We start from the raw sequence: 17,450 nt of genomic DNA, 5'->3' as shown, positions 1-17,450 counted from the left end.
TGGGGAAAGAAGGGCATTTAAAAAAAAATAAAAAAGCCATAAACGCTGGAAAGGGTGTGGTGAAAAGGCAAATGTCTTGCACTGTTGGTGGGAATGTAAATTGATACAACCACTATGGAAAACAGTACGGAGTTTCCTTAAAAAACTAAAAATAGAACTACCATATGACCCAGGAATCCCACTACCAGGCATGTTCCCTGAGAAAACCATAATTCAAAAAGAGACATGTACCACAGTGTTCATTGCAGCACTATTTACAACAGCCAGGACATGGAATCAACTTAAATGTCCATTGACAGATGAATGGATGAAGAAGATGTGGCACATATATACAATGTAATATTACTCAGCCATAAAAAGAAACGAAGTTGAGATTTTTGTAGTGAGGTGGATGGACTTAGACTGTCATACAGAGTGAAGTAAATGAGAAAGAGAAAAACAAATACCGTATGCTAACACATATATATGGAAAATAAAAAATAAAATGTGGTACTGATGAACATAGTTGCAGGGCAGGAATAAAGATGTACACATGGAGAATGGATTTGAGGACACGGGGTGGAAGGGGGAAGCTGGGGCAAAGTGAGAGTAGCATCGACATGTATACACTACCGAATACTGAATGTAAAATAGCTGGTGGGAAGCAGCCTCATAGCACAGGGAGATCAGCTTGGTGCTTTGTGGTAACCTAGAGAGGTGGGATAGGGAGGATGGGAGGGAGGCTCAAGAGGGAGGGGACATGGGGACATATGTATGCACATGGCTGATTCACTTTGGTGTACAACAGAAACTAACACATTACTGTGAGGCCATTATACTCCAATAAATCTGTTAGAAAAATCAAAACCAAACAAACAAAAAAACTGAATTACCAGTTCTTAACCTTTATATTTTAGACATTTAGATTTGCCCAGACTTCTCAAGGTCTTCACAGATGGAAAGCTATTATCTAGTTATCCCATTATTTCTCATTAAAAAAAACTAGTGGAACAAATCAAAGCTTTCTTACACACAGACCCATGTGGTGATTCACCACAGCCTTATTAAGCCATAGTTTTGTGAAAGGAGGCTTTAATATTTCCCATGAGGGAATATGCTCTATCTGCATTCCTGACTGAAAACTGGACAAATGAGAGATATCTAGTAATCTGTCAACTGGTCACTCAAGGACAGACTGGGGAGAAGAGGAGTTAGGGAAGGCAATCATGACAATGGCAGATCTGCGAGTACATTCCTGGAAGACACTCCAGTACCTATTTTCAGGACAAATAATAAAAACATAGGAACTGAAAAAATTCAGGAAGTGACAATTAGAGCTCACATGAGCCATAGCTTTCAGAATTTCAAGACAGATCTGTCTTCTGGGTGATTTTCCTGAGATGGCAGAGCTGGATAGAAAAAAAGAATTCAGGAGAGACCAGGCCGTCCTCAGAGAAGTCAAAGTGAGTATTACAATGATCTGTCCCTCTCATCCCTTCTTCCCTCCACATACATATTAACTGAGGGAGTTCTAAGAAACCACAGACACAGCTCCATCCTAAACTTGAAGAACTTGGCTATAGCAAGAATGACAATCTTACTCAGGTGCTTTAGCAAAATGTCTTCATTCTAACCTCCCAAAGGAATTTTCTTGAACATCCAAGTCCCTAGACCTTTAACTCTGTTTAAAATCCCTCAGTGATTATATATATATATATATTACCTATAAATTACGGTTGTTTTCACTAACAGGTTGGTCAGAACATCAAAGTACCTCATTACAATATGTGGAAATGCCTTCTTTTGCCTTATTTTTTTATTAACTGTATTATTTTGGAGATCATTTTACATTGATGCATTAAATGCTACTTTATTCTTATTTTAGTTATTAAATTTTCCATCTTGAAAATGACCTATAATTTATTTAACTAGCTGCCTAATAATCAATATTTAGATTATTTCCAAGCAAGTGCTATTTATTTTACATTGTATGATGCACAAATGAATCTGTATGATAACATCCATAAGTAGAAATAAGGGTGTGTGTGATATAAATTTTGACACAAGAACTGCCAAACTGCCAACTATAAGGGCCCTATTATCATTTATTAGTGCTGAGAGTTCAGTGAATTATACCAACTTCTAGTCTAAACCCACACTGAGGAAAGTCTTATGGGTTAATCTGGCAGAAGGAAAGCAATCCTGGTTGGAAGCATGAGAATGAAGAAAAACATAAAGAGTAAATGATATGAGGGTAAATTTCATTGAGTATTCATCAGGAAATATATTCATGTTTAAATATGTGTAGAAATAACATTCATTACAAATAAATACTGGAAAGGATGGGGGAAGAGTAGGAAGCTAGCAAACGGAGTTTAAGACATTCCAAAGTTCCAATATTGGGAAATAGTAAAAATAATAATTTGTATTGTCATAATATATCAAGGATGCATGTTGTAATCTTTCATGTAAACATTAAAATAAACATAAATAAATGTATAACTGACAGAGGAAATGGAAAGACAAAAATTCAATTAATCCAAAAGAAGGCAAAAGAGAAGATAAAGCAGATATAATAAATGGAAAACAAATAATAGTAGGATAGACATAAACACAACTATATAAGTAATTGTATTTAATGTAAACTAGGTAATATAAACTAAGAAAAGACTAAAATTGTCAGAGCATATTTAAAAACAAAACCCAACTACATGCTGTTTATGAGACACCCTTCAAATATAAGGATAGAGAAAGATTGAAAGTAAAGGATAAAAAAAGACACAGCATGTATATACTAACCAAAAGGCAGTAGGTGGAACTACGGTAATATCAGAAAAAAATAGACTTTATGTCTATTAATTATTCTTGCTGTAAACAGGAATATTTCATTTTTACTATAATATCAACTCAACAGGCAAGATCACAAAATCCTAAATCTCTATGTATTCAATAACATAAAATCAAAATACATAAGACAAAAATTCACAAAAGTAAAAGAAAACTGACAAAATGCAAAGATAGTGAGAGTTTTAACATACCTCTCTCTACAGTTAACATAAGAAATAGAAAAAAAATCAGTAAAGATTAAAGACTATCTTGACTGACATAAATAACAATGTTGATCTGACATATATAGAATCAAATAACAGAATTCACATTCTTTTCAAGTGCATTTGAAATACTTACTAAAATTGGCCATATCCTGTGCTATAAAGAAAAGCTTTACAATATTCAACAAGGAAATCATTCAGAGTATATTCACTGACAATAAGGAACTAATCTAAAGGTCTAAAAAGCCACCAGAAAATCCCCAACTACCTGGAAGTTAAACAGTATACTTTAAAATTATCCAAGCGTCAAAGAAGAAATCAAAATGCAAATTAGAATATATTATGAATTGAAAAATAGTGATGTATGACATATCAAAACTTGTGTGATGTGCTCAAAGTAGTGCATACAGAAAAATGTATAGCCTTAAAGATGTCTTAAAGAAAATTTAGAGTCTTCTTACAGAAAAGAAGGCTAAAAGTTAAGTGTTTAAGCTTCCATCTCAAAAAGCTAGAAAGCGAAGGAAGAGCAAATCAAACCTAATGAAAAAATATAATAATAAAGATAAGGCAGGATTATCAATGAAACAGAAATCAAAGATTCCATTAAGAAAAATCAACAAAATCAAAAGTTGTTCCTTTATAAAGATTAATAACATTGATAAATACCTAAAAAGGCCAAACAACAACAAAATAAGAGAAACATAGACAATAAGAGGGATACAAAGTTGTTCCTATAGAACCCACAGATACCAAAAGAATATTATGAATAACCTTAATAAATATGAAAAACTGGATGAAATGTACAAGTTTCTCAATTAATGCAACTTATCAACACTGTCACAAGTAGAAACTATGAATATTCCATTACGCACCAAAGAAATCTGTCATTAAAAATTCCCACAAAGAAAACCAAAGCCCAGATGACTTCACTGATGACTTCTTCCAAACATTTAAGGAAGAAATGACAACAATCTTTAACTCTTTCTATGTGGTCAGTATAACCTTGATTCCAAAACCTGACAAGGAAGAAAGAGAAATTACAGACCAATCTCTCTCATGAGCAAAGTTGTAAAATACTAAATAAAGTTGCAGTCATATAAAAAAAAGATAGACATCATACCCAAGTGGAGTTTATTTGGAGAATGTAAGGGATGTTTGACATTTGAAAATCAATGAATATACCTCATTAATAAAAAAAGAGAAATTCATATGACCCTCTTAAGAGATGCAGAAAAGTCATTTGACAAAATTCAACATTATGATAAAAACTAAGCAAACCAGAAATTAAAGGAAATACCATCATTAACCTGATAAAGCATATCTTAATGTTGCCTCAAATATCATAATGCTAAAAAATTGAATGCACTCCCCTTAAGACTGCAAAAAAGACTCACCACGGAGCTAAGAGGGGTAAGATGGCGGAAGAGGAAGATGTGGAGATCACCTTCCTCCCCACAGATGCACCAGAAATACATCTACACGTGGAACAACTCCTACAGAACACCTACTGAATGCTGGCAGAAGACCTCAGACCTCCCAAAAGGCAAGAAACTCCCCACGTACATGGCTAGGGCAAAAGAAAAAAGAATAAACAGAGACAAAAGGATAGGGATGGGACCTGCACCAGTGGGAGGGAGCTGTGAAGGAGGAAAGGTTTCCACAAACTAGGAAGCCCCTTCGTGGGCGGATATTGCGGGTGGCGGAGGGGGGAAGCTTCGGAGCCGTGGAAGAGAGCATAGCAACAGGGGTGCGGAGGGCAAAGCAGAGAGATTCCTGCACAGAGGATCGGTGCTGACCGGCACTCACCAGCCAGAGAAGATTGTCTGCTCAACCGTCGGGGTGGGTGGGGCTGGGAGCTGAGGCTCGGGCTTCGGTCGGAACGCAGGGAGAGGACTGGGTTTGACTGCATGAACACAACCTGCAGGGGGTTAGTGCACCACGGCTAGCTGGAAGGGAGTCCGGGGAAAAGTCTGGACCTGCCAAAGAGGCAAGAGACTTTTTCTTCCCTCTTTGTTTCCTGGTTCGCGAGGAGAGGGGATTAAGAGCGCTGCTTAAAGGAGCTCCAGAGACGAGCGTGAGCCACGCCTATCAGGGCGGACCCCAGAGATGGGCATGAGACGCTGAGGCTGCTGCTGCTGCCACCAAGAAGCCTGTGTGCGAGCACAGATCACTCTCCACACCTCCCTTCTGGGGAGACTGTGCAGCCTGCCACTGCCAGGGTCCCGGGATACAGGGTCAACTTCCCCGGGAGAATGCACGGCGCACCTCAGGCTGGTGCAACGTCACGCCGGCCTCTGCCGCCTCAGTGATCGCTCCGCATCCGATCCCCTCCCTCCCACCGGCCTCAGTGAGCCAGAGCCCCCATGTCAGCTGCTCCTTTAACCCCGTCCTGTCTGAGCGAAGAACAGACGCCTTCTGGCGACCTACACGCAGAGGCGGGGCCAAATCCAAAGCTGAGCCCCTGGGAGCTATGAGAACAAATAAGAGAAAGGGAAATCTCTTCCAGAAGCCTCAGCAGCAGTGGATTAAATGTCCAAAATCAAACTGATGTACGCTGCATCTGTGGAATACCTAAATACACAACGAATCATCCTAAATTGAGGAGGTAGCCTTTGAGAGCAAGATTTATTATTTTTTCCCCCTTTCCTCTTTTTGTGAGTGTGTATGTGTATGCTTCTGTGTGAGATTCTTTTTTTTTTCGCGTTATGCAGGCCTCTCACTGCTGTGGCCTCTCCTGTTGCGGAGCACAGGCTCCAGATGCGCAGGCTCAGTGGCCATGGCTCATGGGCCTAGCCGCTCCGCGGCATGTGGGATCTTCCCAGACCGGGGCACGAGCCCGTGTCCCCTGAATTGGCAGGCGGACTCTCAACCACTGCGCCACCATGGAAGCCCCTGTGTGAGATTTTGTCTGTATAGCTTTGCTTTCACCATTTTTCCTAGGGTTCTATCCATCCGTCTTTTTGTTGTTGTTGTTTTACTTAAAAAAATTTTTTTCTTAATAATTATTTTTATTTTAATAATATTATTATATTTTATCTTTATTTTATTTTATCCTCTTCCTTTCTTTCTTTCTTTTCTTTCTACTTTTTATCCCTTTTATTCTGAGCTGTGTGGATGAATGACTCTTGGTACTGCAGCCAGGAGTCCGTGCTGTGCCTCTGAGGTGGAGAGTCAACTTCAGGACACTGGTTCACAAGAGACCTCCCAGCTCCACATAATATCGAATGATGAAAATCTCCCAGAGATCTCCATCTCAACACTAGCACCCAGCTTCATTCAACGACCAGCAAGCTACAGTGCTGGACACCCTATGCCAAACAACTAGCAAGACAGGAACAAAACCCCAGCCATCAGCAAAGAGGCTGTCTCAAATCATAATAAGTCCACAGATACCCCAAAACACACTGCCAGACGTGGATATGCCCACCAGAAAGACAAGATCCAGGCTCACACACCAGAACACCAGGAAGCCTACACAACACACTGAAAAAACTTTAGCCACTGGGGACAGACACCAAAAAAACGGGAACTATGAACCTGCAGCCTGCAAAAAGGAGACCCCAAACACACTAAGATAAGCAAAATGAGAAGACAGAAAAACACACAGCAGATGAAGGAGCAAGATAAAAACCCACCAGACCTAACAAATGAAGAGGAAATAGGCAGTCTACCTGAAAAAGAATTCAGAATAATGATAGTAAACATGATCCAAAACCTTGGAACTAGAATAGAGAAAATGCAAGAAACATTTAACAAGGGCCTAGAAGAACTAAAGAGGAAACAAGCAACGATGAACAACGCAATAAATGAAATGAAAAATACTCTAGATAAATAGCAGAATAACTGAGGCAGAAGAACGGATAAGTGACCTGGAGGATAAAATAGTGGAAATAACTACTGCAGAGCAGAATAAAGAAAAAAGAATGAAAAGAACTGAGGACAGTCTCAGAGAATTCTTGGACAACATTAAACACACCAACATTTGAATTATAGGGGTTCCAGAAGAAGAAGAGAAAAAGAGAGGGACTGAGAAAATATTTGAAGAGATTATAGTTGAAAACTTCCCTAATATGGGAAAGGAAATAGTTAACCAAGTCCAGGAAGCACAGAGAGTCCCATACAGGATAAATCCAAGGAGAAACACGCCAAAACACATATTAATCAAACTGTCAGAAATTAAATACAAAGAAAACCTATTAAAAGCAACAAGGGAAAAACAACAAATAACACACAAGAGAATCCCCATAAGGTTAAGCATTGATCTTTCAGCTGAAACTTTTCAAGCCATAAAGGACTGGCAGGACATATTTAAAGTGATGAAGGAGAAAATCCTACAACAAAGATTACTCTACCCATCAAGGATCTCATTCAGATTTGATGGAGAAATTAAAACCTTTACAGACAAGCAAAAGCGGAGAGTTCAGCACCACCAAACCAGCTTTACAACAAAAGCTAAAGGAACTTCTCTAGGCAAGAAACACAAGAGAAGGAAAAGACCTACAGTAACAAACCCAAAACAATTAAGAAAATGGGAATAGGGACATACATATTGATAATTACCTTAAATGTAAATGGATTAAATGCTCCCACCAAAAGACACAGACTGGCTGAACGGATACAAAAACAAGACTCATATATATGCTGTCTACAAGAGACCCACTTTCAACCTAGAGACACATACAGACTGAAAGTAAGAGAATGGAAAAAGATATTTCATGCAAATGGAAACCAAAAGAATGCTGGAGTAGCAATTCTCATAGTAGACAAAAGAGACTTTAAAATAAAGATGATTAGAAGAGACAAAGAAGAACACTACATAATGATCAAGGGATCGATCCAAGAAGAAGATATAACAATTGTAAATATGTATGCACCCTACATATGAGCACCTCAATACATAAGGCAAATACTAACAGCCATAAAGGAGGAAATCGACAGTAACACATTCATAGTAGGGGACTTTAACATCCCACTTTCACTAATGGACAGATCATCCAAAATGAAAATAAATAAGGAAACACAAGCTTTAAACAATATGGGCTTAATTGATATTTATAGGACAGTCCATGCAAAAACAACAGAATTCACATTTTTCTCAAGTGCTCATGGAACATTCTCCAGGATAGATCATATCTTGGGTCACAAATCAAGCCTTGGTAAATTTAAGAAAATTGAAATGTTATCAAGTATCTTTTCCGACCAGAACGCTATGAGACTAGATATCAATTACAGGAAAAGATCCGTAAAAAATACAAACACATGGAGGCTAAACAATACACTACTTAATAACGAAGTGATCATTGAAGAAATCAAAGAGGAAATCAAAAAATACCTAGAAACAAATGACAATGGAGACACGACGACCGAAAACCTATGGGATGCAGCAAAAGCAGTTCTGGGAAGATTTTAATGAAAGAGATAACACTGGTTTCCTCCGAGAAAAAGGATTGGGTGACAGGGGAAAGATGTGGGAGGAAGACTCGCCACTGCATATATTGCATTTTGCACAATTTAAATTTCAACCACAAGAAGGTGTTACTCGTTTAAAATATTATATTAAAATCATTTAAAAGGTAAAAAACTAAATCTTTAAGAACCATGGAATACTACGAGAAAGACATTTAGTGAATTCTGGTCTTCGACATGGGGGTTGCATGAAAGTTTTTTGATGGACGGGGGCTTTCCAGCACAAAGGATCATTAGTAAGGCTGGTCCTGCTGGATGTTGGTTGGAGCACAAGGACCACTTCCTTAGGAGTGATGTACATACAGCAGTCAAAGACACTACATCTGCTGAGACAATCCTAATTTCAAATACTCAGTTCCTTGTGGCCATAAATACCCAAGTGTTTATCAGACTAACACTGGGGTATTTTGTTCAGAAAGTCTAGTCTCTGTTGAAGTAAGTCAAGAGCCAGGTAGGAAGCAGAGTGTGTTGAGGGACACAAAACTAGGTTGATGGATAAAGACATGAAAGGAAGGGACCGTCATGTCCAACCTCGGTGCCGTGAATCAAAAAAACAGTTTATAAACTGCCTAAAGAGGCACACGCCAATTGTGTTGCCTCTGTGTGAGGTGGAAGGAACTTCCGGTTCTTGCCTACCTGCCAGAGCCCTCGTGAAATGTCCCCCCACCCGACCCTACCCCGACCCACGTGTCCTCTGCCCCTCCCCCACTGAAGAATGTTTCAGCCCACATTCTACTGCTTAGATTCAAACTTGTCCCTCCTTTACTTGGATCCTGAGCATCTGCTGAAGCAGGTCACTCTCTGGGTCCTGGTCTTGACTTTTCTCATTGAGGCTACCAGGCAGCAGTAGTCCGTGCCCAAGCCTGCAGGATGGCTTCAGAAGGAGGTAAGCCTATAGGCTGGGGGTGTGTTCTCAGAGACCCTGCCATCCCTCACATCCTTCGGGTTCACACGTCACACCTCACTGTGGGCACATAGTTGGACTGAAGTAGAGGGAGAAGAGAGCACTGGACGCACAAGCAAGCTTTAAATGATACATTAAACAAGATGGACTTAATTGATATTTATAGGACACTCCATCCAAAAACAACAGAATACACATTTTTCTCAAGTGCTCATGGAACATTCTCCAGGATAGATCATATCTTGGGTCACAAATCAAGCCTTGGTAAATTTAAGAAAATTGAAATGTTATCAAGTATCTTTTCCGACCAGAACGCTATGAGACTAGATATCAATTACAGGAAAAGATCCGTAAAAAATACAAACACATGGAGGCTAAACAATACACTACTTAATAACGAAGTGATCATTGAAGAAATCAAAGAGGAAATCAAAAAATACCTAGAAACAAATGACAATGGAGACACGACGACCGAAAACCTATGGGATGCAGCAAAAGCAGTTCTGGGAAGATTTTAATGAAAGAGATAACACTGGTTTCCTCCGAGAAAAAGGATTGGGTGACAGGGGAAAGATGTGGGAGGAAGACTCGCCACTGCATATATTGCATTTTGCACAATTTAAATTTCAACCACAAGAAGGTGTTACTCGTTTAAAATATTATATTAAAATCATTTAAAAGGTAAAAAACTAAATCTTTAAGAACCATGGAATACTACGAGAAAGACATTTAGTGAATTCTGGTCTTCGACATGGGGGTTGCATGAAAGTTTTTTGATGGACGGGGGCTTTCCAGCACAAAGGATCATTAGTAAGGCTGGTCCTGCTGGATGTTGGTTGGAGCACAAGGACCACTTCCTTAGGAGTGATGTACATACAGCAGTCAAAGACACTACATCTGCTGAGACAATCCTAATTTCAAATACTCAGTTCCTTGTGGCCATAAATACCCAAGTGTTTATCAGACTAACACTGGGGTATTTTGTTCAGAAAGTCTAGTCTCTGTTGAAGTAAGTCAAGAGCCAGGTAGGAAGCAGAGTGTGTTGAGGGACACAAAACTAGGTTGATGGATAAAGACATGAAAGGAAGGGACCGTCATGTCCAACCTCGGTGCCGTGAATCAAAAAAACAGTTTATAAACTGCCTAAAGAGGCACACGCCAATTGTGTTGCCTCTGTGTGAGGTGGAAGGAACTTCCGGTTCTTGCCTACCTGCCAGAGCCCTCGTGAAATGTCCCCCCACCCGACCCTACCCCGACCCACGTGTCCTCTGCCCCTCCCCCACTGAAGAATGTTTCAGCCCACATTCTACTGCTTAGATTCAAACTTGTCCCTCCTTTACTTGGATCCTGAGCATCTGCTGAAGCAGGTCACTCTCTGGGTCCTGGTCTTGACTTTTCTCATTGAGGCTACCAGGCAGCAGTAGTCCGTGCCCAAGCCTGCAGGATGGCTTCAGAAGGAGGTAAGCCTATAGGCTGGGGGTGTGTTCTCAGAGACCCTGCCATCCCTCACATCCTTCGGGTTCACACGTCACACCTCACTGTGGGCACATAGTTGGACTGAAGTAGAGGGAGAAGAGAGCACTGGACGCACAAGTACATTTTGCCTGGGGAGACTGGGGAGCCTGAGGAAACCTGAGACTGCACTGGGGAGGAGGGGTCACTGGAGGTGGATCAAGAGGAATTGCCCTGGCTATGGAGAAAGGATGGCAGCAGACAGGTTGCTTGTTTCTAGAAGGGAGACAAGCCACTTTGAAACGTGTGTGTAAGGATGTGTGTGTTGTCATGGTGGTGACACAGGGAGGGTCATGAGGAAAGCCTAGAATTGTATTGTGTTCCTGAGGCACCTGAAACTTGCCTCACCATATCTTTCAAAGGGATTTGAACAGGAGCATATTGTATCTAAGGGGGCTGTGGGGAGAGATGGTCTTGGTGAGAAAACTATTCAATGGGGCTCTGTGTGGCCACATCTTCAGTGAAGTGTCCTCTCCGAGAGCTACGCAGGATGTTACTCTAACTGCCACAGCCCACACTTCTTCCACTCCTCCCAGCCCAGAGCTCACTTCTCAGTTCACGTAACTTTTGCCTTGGATTCAACAGGGATGTGTAACTGTGTAACTTCAGCCAAGAGAGGGCTCAGGTTCCTGAGTTGCTCTGAATTGTTCTTCCTTTTGTGGAATTGCAGTACTTCAGACCTACTTCATCTTGTCCAGTATCTCATGGTGGACCCTCAGGCTGCCTCGAGAGGAAGAGTTTGTTGATATTTCATGTCACTCCTTCATAGACAGGGAACAGATGCGGAGTGGGGTTGGTTCAGGTGGAATGTCTATGAAGGCTGCTTCCCTTTTTAAAGGGGGAAGGAGTGTAGCCCAGGTCAGGAAGATGATCTTCTGTTTTACTATAAAACATCCTATGACACCTGTTCTGATTAATTAGGTGCACCATTGTGTGTACCTTGTTCTCCTGAACAGCAATGTGTTCAAGACAACTTGATCACCATGGCACCTGGCTTATGCCTGCTTCTCAGATTGTCTTTCCATTATTGGAAGCAAAAGGAACACAGGAGGCCTGTACTCCCACGACCAATGTAACATTACAATTCCCTGGCCCTTGTTTAATCCTCTGCAGCCATCACTGGGTGTGAAGTGATAGAATCTAAGGGACACACGCCTACTTCTCAGACCCAAACCCAACTCCTAGGAACAGAACTCCTGAGCGATGACAGAGACTCTGGGCAATAGGGAGAGGGTGGCAGGACCTGGCCCATGTTACGTATCTGCTGTGGGTTGTTCTGAGATGCAGGTGCATTCTGGGCCAGTGTTATGGTTTGTATCAGGATTCCATTAGAGAGATATTTTCCAGCATTTTGTTTGTTTTGTGAGGCTAGGAATGAAAGGGGATTTATACAAGCATCAGGAAAAGGAGGACTGAGGAGGAGGTGGGCCCCTAATATTTTACACAGTGCCTGTCCACAAAGGGCCTTTGGGTGCCTAGAACTTACCTTTCAGAAGGTCCCTACCTGCTAGTACACCAGCTGAGGGGTATTTTTCACAGAGCAGGTGTCCACACAGTTCCAGGTCTTGGGAGACAGCCTGTGAGGCTTAGGTGCCAGGGGGTGCCTTAGGGAGGCTTTCCAATTGAGTGCTTGCTGAGACAATTTCTTCTCGGCAGACAGGGGTCAGGGGCCTTGGTGGATGGGCGCGGGGTCACCGGTGGAGTAATTCTCAACTGGAGGTCAGGGCATGAAAATCACTTGAAGACATTTGCACGCTGCAGTTTCCCTTGCCCAAGTGTCTCTCACCTGTGGAGATTTACACTCTGATGCCGCAGAAAGCCTCAGTCCCACTGCCCCTTCTCCTCCTCCATTCACTCCTTTCCTTTGCCTCAACAGCATCTCCAGTGCTGGGAACAGATGTCACCATGAACCCCGGTGCCTGCTTGTCTGCTCTCATGGCAGTGCCCTTTCCTCCACCCTTTCCTGGCGCCCAGCACCGGCCACCCTGGGAGCAGCACCTGCCACCTCCCATCACCCCAGCATTCCCTCCTGGCAGCAGCCTGCTGCTGCCAGCTTTCCCCAGGACGCCTTTGGTGGCTAATGGTGGCCGTGGACCCAGTGCCCCCAGGGCTTGCAACCTCACTGTCCAAGTCAGGTCACAAGGGAGGACAGTGGAGGCCCCCAAGACTCAGACCTTTATTGTTACTCAGGGCCCCCTCACCTGGAGTGCTCCAGGGGCCCTCAGCGGGAGTGCTGCATGTCCTGCACCCATATTCTTAGCAACCCCTGTGATGGAGACCATTGTGACTACTCCAGCTGTTGGAGTTACTCAGGCTGGCAAGGGAGGCTGGACCCCAGGCTTTCCTCCGCAAGCTCCACCACCAGCTGCCCAGCTGACCCCTATCATTCACCCAGTGAACTCTGGGCCTTGGCCACATGGCACTTCCAGGGAGGGAAGCCTGGCCACCAACCAGCCCTATGCCTCGCAGGGTGACTGCTCTAACACCCAGAGCGTGTACAGTAACTTCCGACGTTGGCAGTGCCTCAAGCCACTAGCCCGGAGACACCTTCCCCAGAGTCCTGATGCAGAAACTCTTTCCTGCTTTCTCATGTTAGTGAACCGTCAGGGGATCGTGAGCTTATCAGAACTTTTAGATAAAGAGGAATTGGGGATGAACTTGCAGGTTAGGTTTCTAGGGATACTGGAAGCAAGGTCTGAGGGCGATGTCTATGCTATGAGAAGGCACATTGTCAGTCATATGGGTGAGGCTGCCAATCTATGACATCATGACTGAAATGTGCCTTATCTTAACTGACCCCACCACCCTGTGAGTCTAGCCAACTTGCTATTCCATGATTCTCATGGTAATATGGACTGAAGACTTGCAGTCAGAGAGGGTCGTGGTGTAAGGTGAGGAGCCAAGGAGTGGATGCCGTACTCTCCTGTGGTGCCATCTGCTTTCATACAGGACTTGAGTGTACATGGCCAGGGGAGGTCACTTCGGAGGTGGGGGAGGGGCGCGGGGCCCAGGAGAGCACTTAATGCACGCCTCAACTTCGTTGTTGTGGAGAATTCCACTAGGAACAGAGTGATGGTAGAGCTCTCCTAAGGGCGTTGGCTCTCTCCCACTAGAGTTGTGAGCCTGGCAGGCATTTCCATCCTAAACCTCTGATCCCTCCTAAAAAGGGGACCATCACACTTCACTCAGAGGACTGGGAAGAAGACTCCTTGGGCTAATCTATGAAGTGTTAGCTGATTGCCTGGCACATGCCACTCCTCACTGATGACAGTGATTTTTATTATGTAAAGGCAGCCTTGAAGAGGAAAAGAGCTCCCCAAGGCCAGTGTCCCAGCTGTAGCCTGGGAGTGGATGGTCATCCTCGAGTGAGTGTGAGGCGGTGACAGTAGTAGCTGGGAAGGCTTGTCTTTGCCCTCCCAGACACCTGCCTCTCACCCTCCTGTTGCTCAATCATGCTGTGTTGAGTGATGTGTGATCCACATTGGTGGGTGGGGTCAGGCAGGTGGGGGCTGGGCTGGGCATGGAGACTGACCCCAAGGTCTTACAGCCCAGTGCTTCAATCCCTGGTCCACCTGAAGCCCACCATGTCTCTGGAGGAGGGACTGTGCAGGGCCTTGCAGGAATGGCAGCACAGAAGCAACTTTGACCAGATGATCTACTACAAGATGGTGGAAAAGTGAGTCAGCGTCCTGGGCCCAGGCGCTGCGTGGAAGGTGAGGCAAGTGGGTGAGGGCAGGGTCTGGCCGTGAGGGTGCTCATCAGAGAGGGCAAAGGATAAGGGCTGTCACCCAGAACAGGGGCCCCGCAGCCTAGAGGCCCTACTGTCCTCCAGAAACCCCTCCCTCAGCTTGAGAGCTTGGGTCTTCTGTCCTTCCTCCACCAGGAGCTCTGCCCTCCCCTGATTTTGACCTACCCTTGCCTTGACATGAAGGTCACAGGATGGGGCAGGGTGAAGCTGTGAGTCCAGTAGGGGTCCAAGTCCAGCCATATGGGCTGGGCCGGGGAAAGAGCTCCACCCGCCAGCCTGCTGCTTCCTTAGTGGTGGGTGGCTGGCAGCCACTGACATAGATTTGGGACCCCCTCTCCTCATGAAAAGTGGCCTGAGTGGGTACCCTGGCATCCCTGAAGAGGCTGGGGAAGCCAGTATGTCGTCAACCCAAGGGTCACCGGCCCTTCCAGTATTTGCTCCATGGTAATCCCCTTGGTTTAAGAAACAAAACCAAACAAACGAGTGCCTCTCAGAGGAAAGGAAGGCCTCTCCTCTAAGCTCACCATCCACATCAGAGGCCCAGCCTCTCCTGGGCCCTGTCTCCAGGTCTATGTTCCAGGACTCTCAGTCCCAGCCCAGGGTCCTGGAGTCGGGCAAGGACCCCTGTGGGGAACACATGCCTGTTCCAGCCTCTGGCTGTCAGCCCTTCATGTGGTTCTAGATGGGAACAGGGGGCATGAGGAGGGTGCCCCCTGGGTCAGCCATGTGTCCCGTTGACCTGGTTCAATTCAGGGACCTGGGTCTATGCTGTTGAATGCCCTCCAGTGCTGGTGAGGCAGGAGGGGTCCCAGATCTTGTTATCTCTTCCAGAAGCAGCTCTCTGCTGTTGACAGCACCTCACAGGGCCTTGACGGCCCCAAAACACATCCTCTCCCAATCCCTCATTCTTGGCTGCCTTTGTTGGGTTCCAGAACCCAGGCCTTTTTCTAAGGGTGGCCTGTGCCTCCAAAACCCCCCAGGTTCATGGAATTTGAGGCCGAGGAGGAGATGCAGATACAGAAGTTGCAGTGGATGCAGTGCACGCAGGACCTGCCTCCTCCAGCCCCACTGAAGCTGGATCTTCAAGGGCCCCCAGTCCCAAAAGCGGGCCTTCAGCCAGGCACCCAGGCTCCCACTGGAGTTGAAGGCACAGGTAACAGGGGCCTAGGGTTGGCCACTGTCCCCATGTGGATCCTTTTCCTTCAAGACAGGGGCACTGGTCTTTCAACCAAAACAGCCAGCGAGGCAGGGGGTGGGGGCGTGGGGTCTCAGCTGCCCTTTGTCACTACGGGGTATTGACTTGGTCAGTTTTGTAACTCCTCTCACACCTCCCTGTCAAAGGACCCCGCACAAAGCCTGCCTAGGAAGTGGGCTTGATGGGAAGGCCCCTAGAAAATTGGAGTTTCCCCACTTCCTTACTTGTGACTCTCTTAGTTGCCCCCCTTACCTCCCCTCTCCAACAGTGTATGAGGCTTCAGGTGGTCCTGACCCACCCACACCCACATCAATGTCCCCCAAACAATGCCTTCACCAACGTGCGCTCGGTGGTCAGGAGGTGGACCGGGAGTCCCTCACCTTCCTTCCCTTCCTCTTGCTCTGCCTCAGCCTGTGCTCCCAGGATGTCCGGCCACAAGGCCCAGCCCTCCCGCCCAAAGCCACACAGGTCCCAGAGGCCCCCGGAGCCCAAGGCACCCAACGAGATTCCCCCTGAGGCTGTGAGCGAGTATATGGACAACATGGAGGTGCTGGTGGGGCCCGTCCACTCAGCCACAGGCGAGTCAGATGCAGAATGTGGAGAGGACGGAAATGAGCTGAAGCAGGAAGAGGATGGCACCTACTCTGACCCAGGCCTCTTGAGCTACATTGACAAGCTCTGTTCCCAGGAGGACTTTGTCACCAAGGTAGGCTAGTCATGGAGCCTGGGGTCTACAAGATGCCAGGGCATGGAACACTCAGCACCCAAGATCTTGGGTTCTGCTCAGGCCGTTGGGACTTAAGCTCAGCTCCTTGTTCCTGAGCCTGGTGTTAGGGGAGGTGTATGCAGATGTATGTGTGTACATGTTTGTGTCTGTCTGTGTGTATGCCTTTGTGTGTCTGTGTATGTGCCTCTATATATGTGCTCTTTTGTGTGTGACTGTATATGTGTATGTGTGTGTGTGTGTGTGTGCTGACCATCCCTGCCTTGTGGAGGACAGTGGGGTGGGTCTCTGCTTTTCACTTTCCCTCCTGGTCTTCTTGTCTCACAGGACACTCCTGGCCAAGGATGCTCACAGCCTCCTCTTCCTGTTCGAGGTGGAGGCAGTCATTCACCCTCAATTCCTGGCAGAATTGCTTTCCACAGATGCACACGTGGATCTCTTGGCCCTAGCAGAGGAGCTGGAGCAGGAGGAAGGGCTCACCCCCGAAGAAGTGAGCCATGGTGGGGAGAGGGACACTCAAGGACCCTGGAGACCCCACGGAGGGGGATACCTGAGGTGATCCAGCGAGCAGGGGAACCCACATGACCCAGGGGAGCCAGAGGAGGGAAGGATCCCCAGTAGAAGAGGGGAGACAAGGGACACCCAGGAAGACCAGGGCATGGAGGGACCCCAGTGAACATGGGAGAGGTAGGGCCCCAGAACAGGAGGGCCACATAGCTCTGTCCATCCAGCCCCTGCCTGGAAGGCCTGGCATGGGGAAGGGCCTGTTCTGTGGTGGGTGCAGTCCAGGGATAAAGAAAGGGGAGGATGGGGAGCCGAGAGGGGAGGGAAGGACACAAATCTGGGTATAAGGTGCAGATGGATGGCAGGAA

The 17,450-nt window shown here is 45.4% G+C and overlaps 1 protein-coding gene and 1 pseudogene across 1 annotated transcript in view; one reads left to right on the top strand and one right to left on the bottom strand.

The window, feature by feature from the left end:
* LOC103069576 (potassium voltage-gated channel subfamily KQT member 1 pseudogene) overlaps nt 1-12,790 on the bottom strand; it is a 20,283-nt pseudogene extending 7,493 nt beyond the window's left edge.
* Nucleotides 12,791-12,816: 26 nt separating this feature from the next.
* The window catches only part of LOC103069304 (NUT family member 2F-like), a 5,634-nt gene continuing 1,000 nt past the window's right edge, over nt 12,817-17,450 (top strand). Inside the window, 5 exon segments of the mRNA XM_007462782.1 lie at nt 12,817-13,502; nt 14,459-14,587; nt 15,640-15,812; nt 16,094-16,560; nt 16,952-17,068. Of these exon segments, the coding sequence (XP_007462844.1) occupies nt 12,817-13,502; nt 14,459-14,587; nt 15,640-15,812; nt 16,094-16,560; nt 16,952-17,068 (1,572 nt within the window).

The sequence above is a fragment of the Lipotes vexillifer genome, unplaced genomic scaffold (assembly GCF_000442215.2).
Source record: "Lipotes vexillifer unplaced genomic scaffold, Lipotes_vexillifer_v1.1 scaffold1390, whole genome shotgun sequence".
Taxonomy (NCBI): domain Eukaryota; kingdom Metazoa; phylum Chordata; class Mammalia; order Artiodactyla; family Lipotidae; genus Lipotes; species Lipotes vexillifer.
Note: the sequence above shows the minus strand (reverse complement) of the source record. Positions and strands in the feature narration are given on the sequence as shown.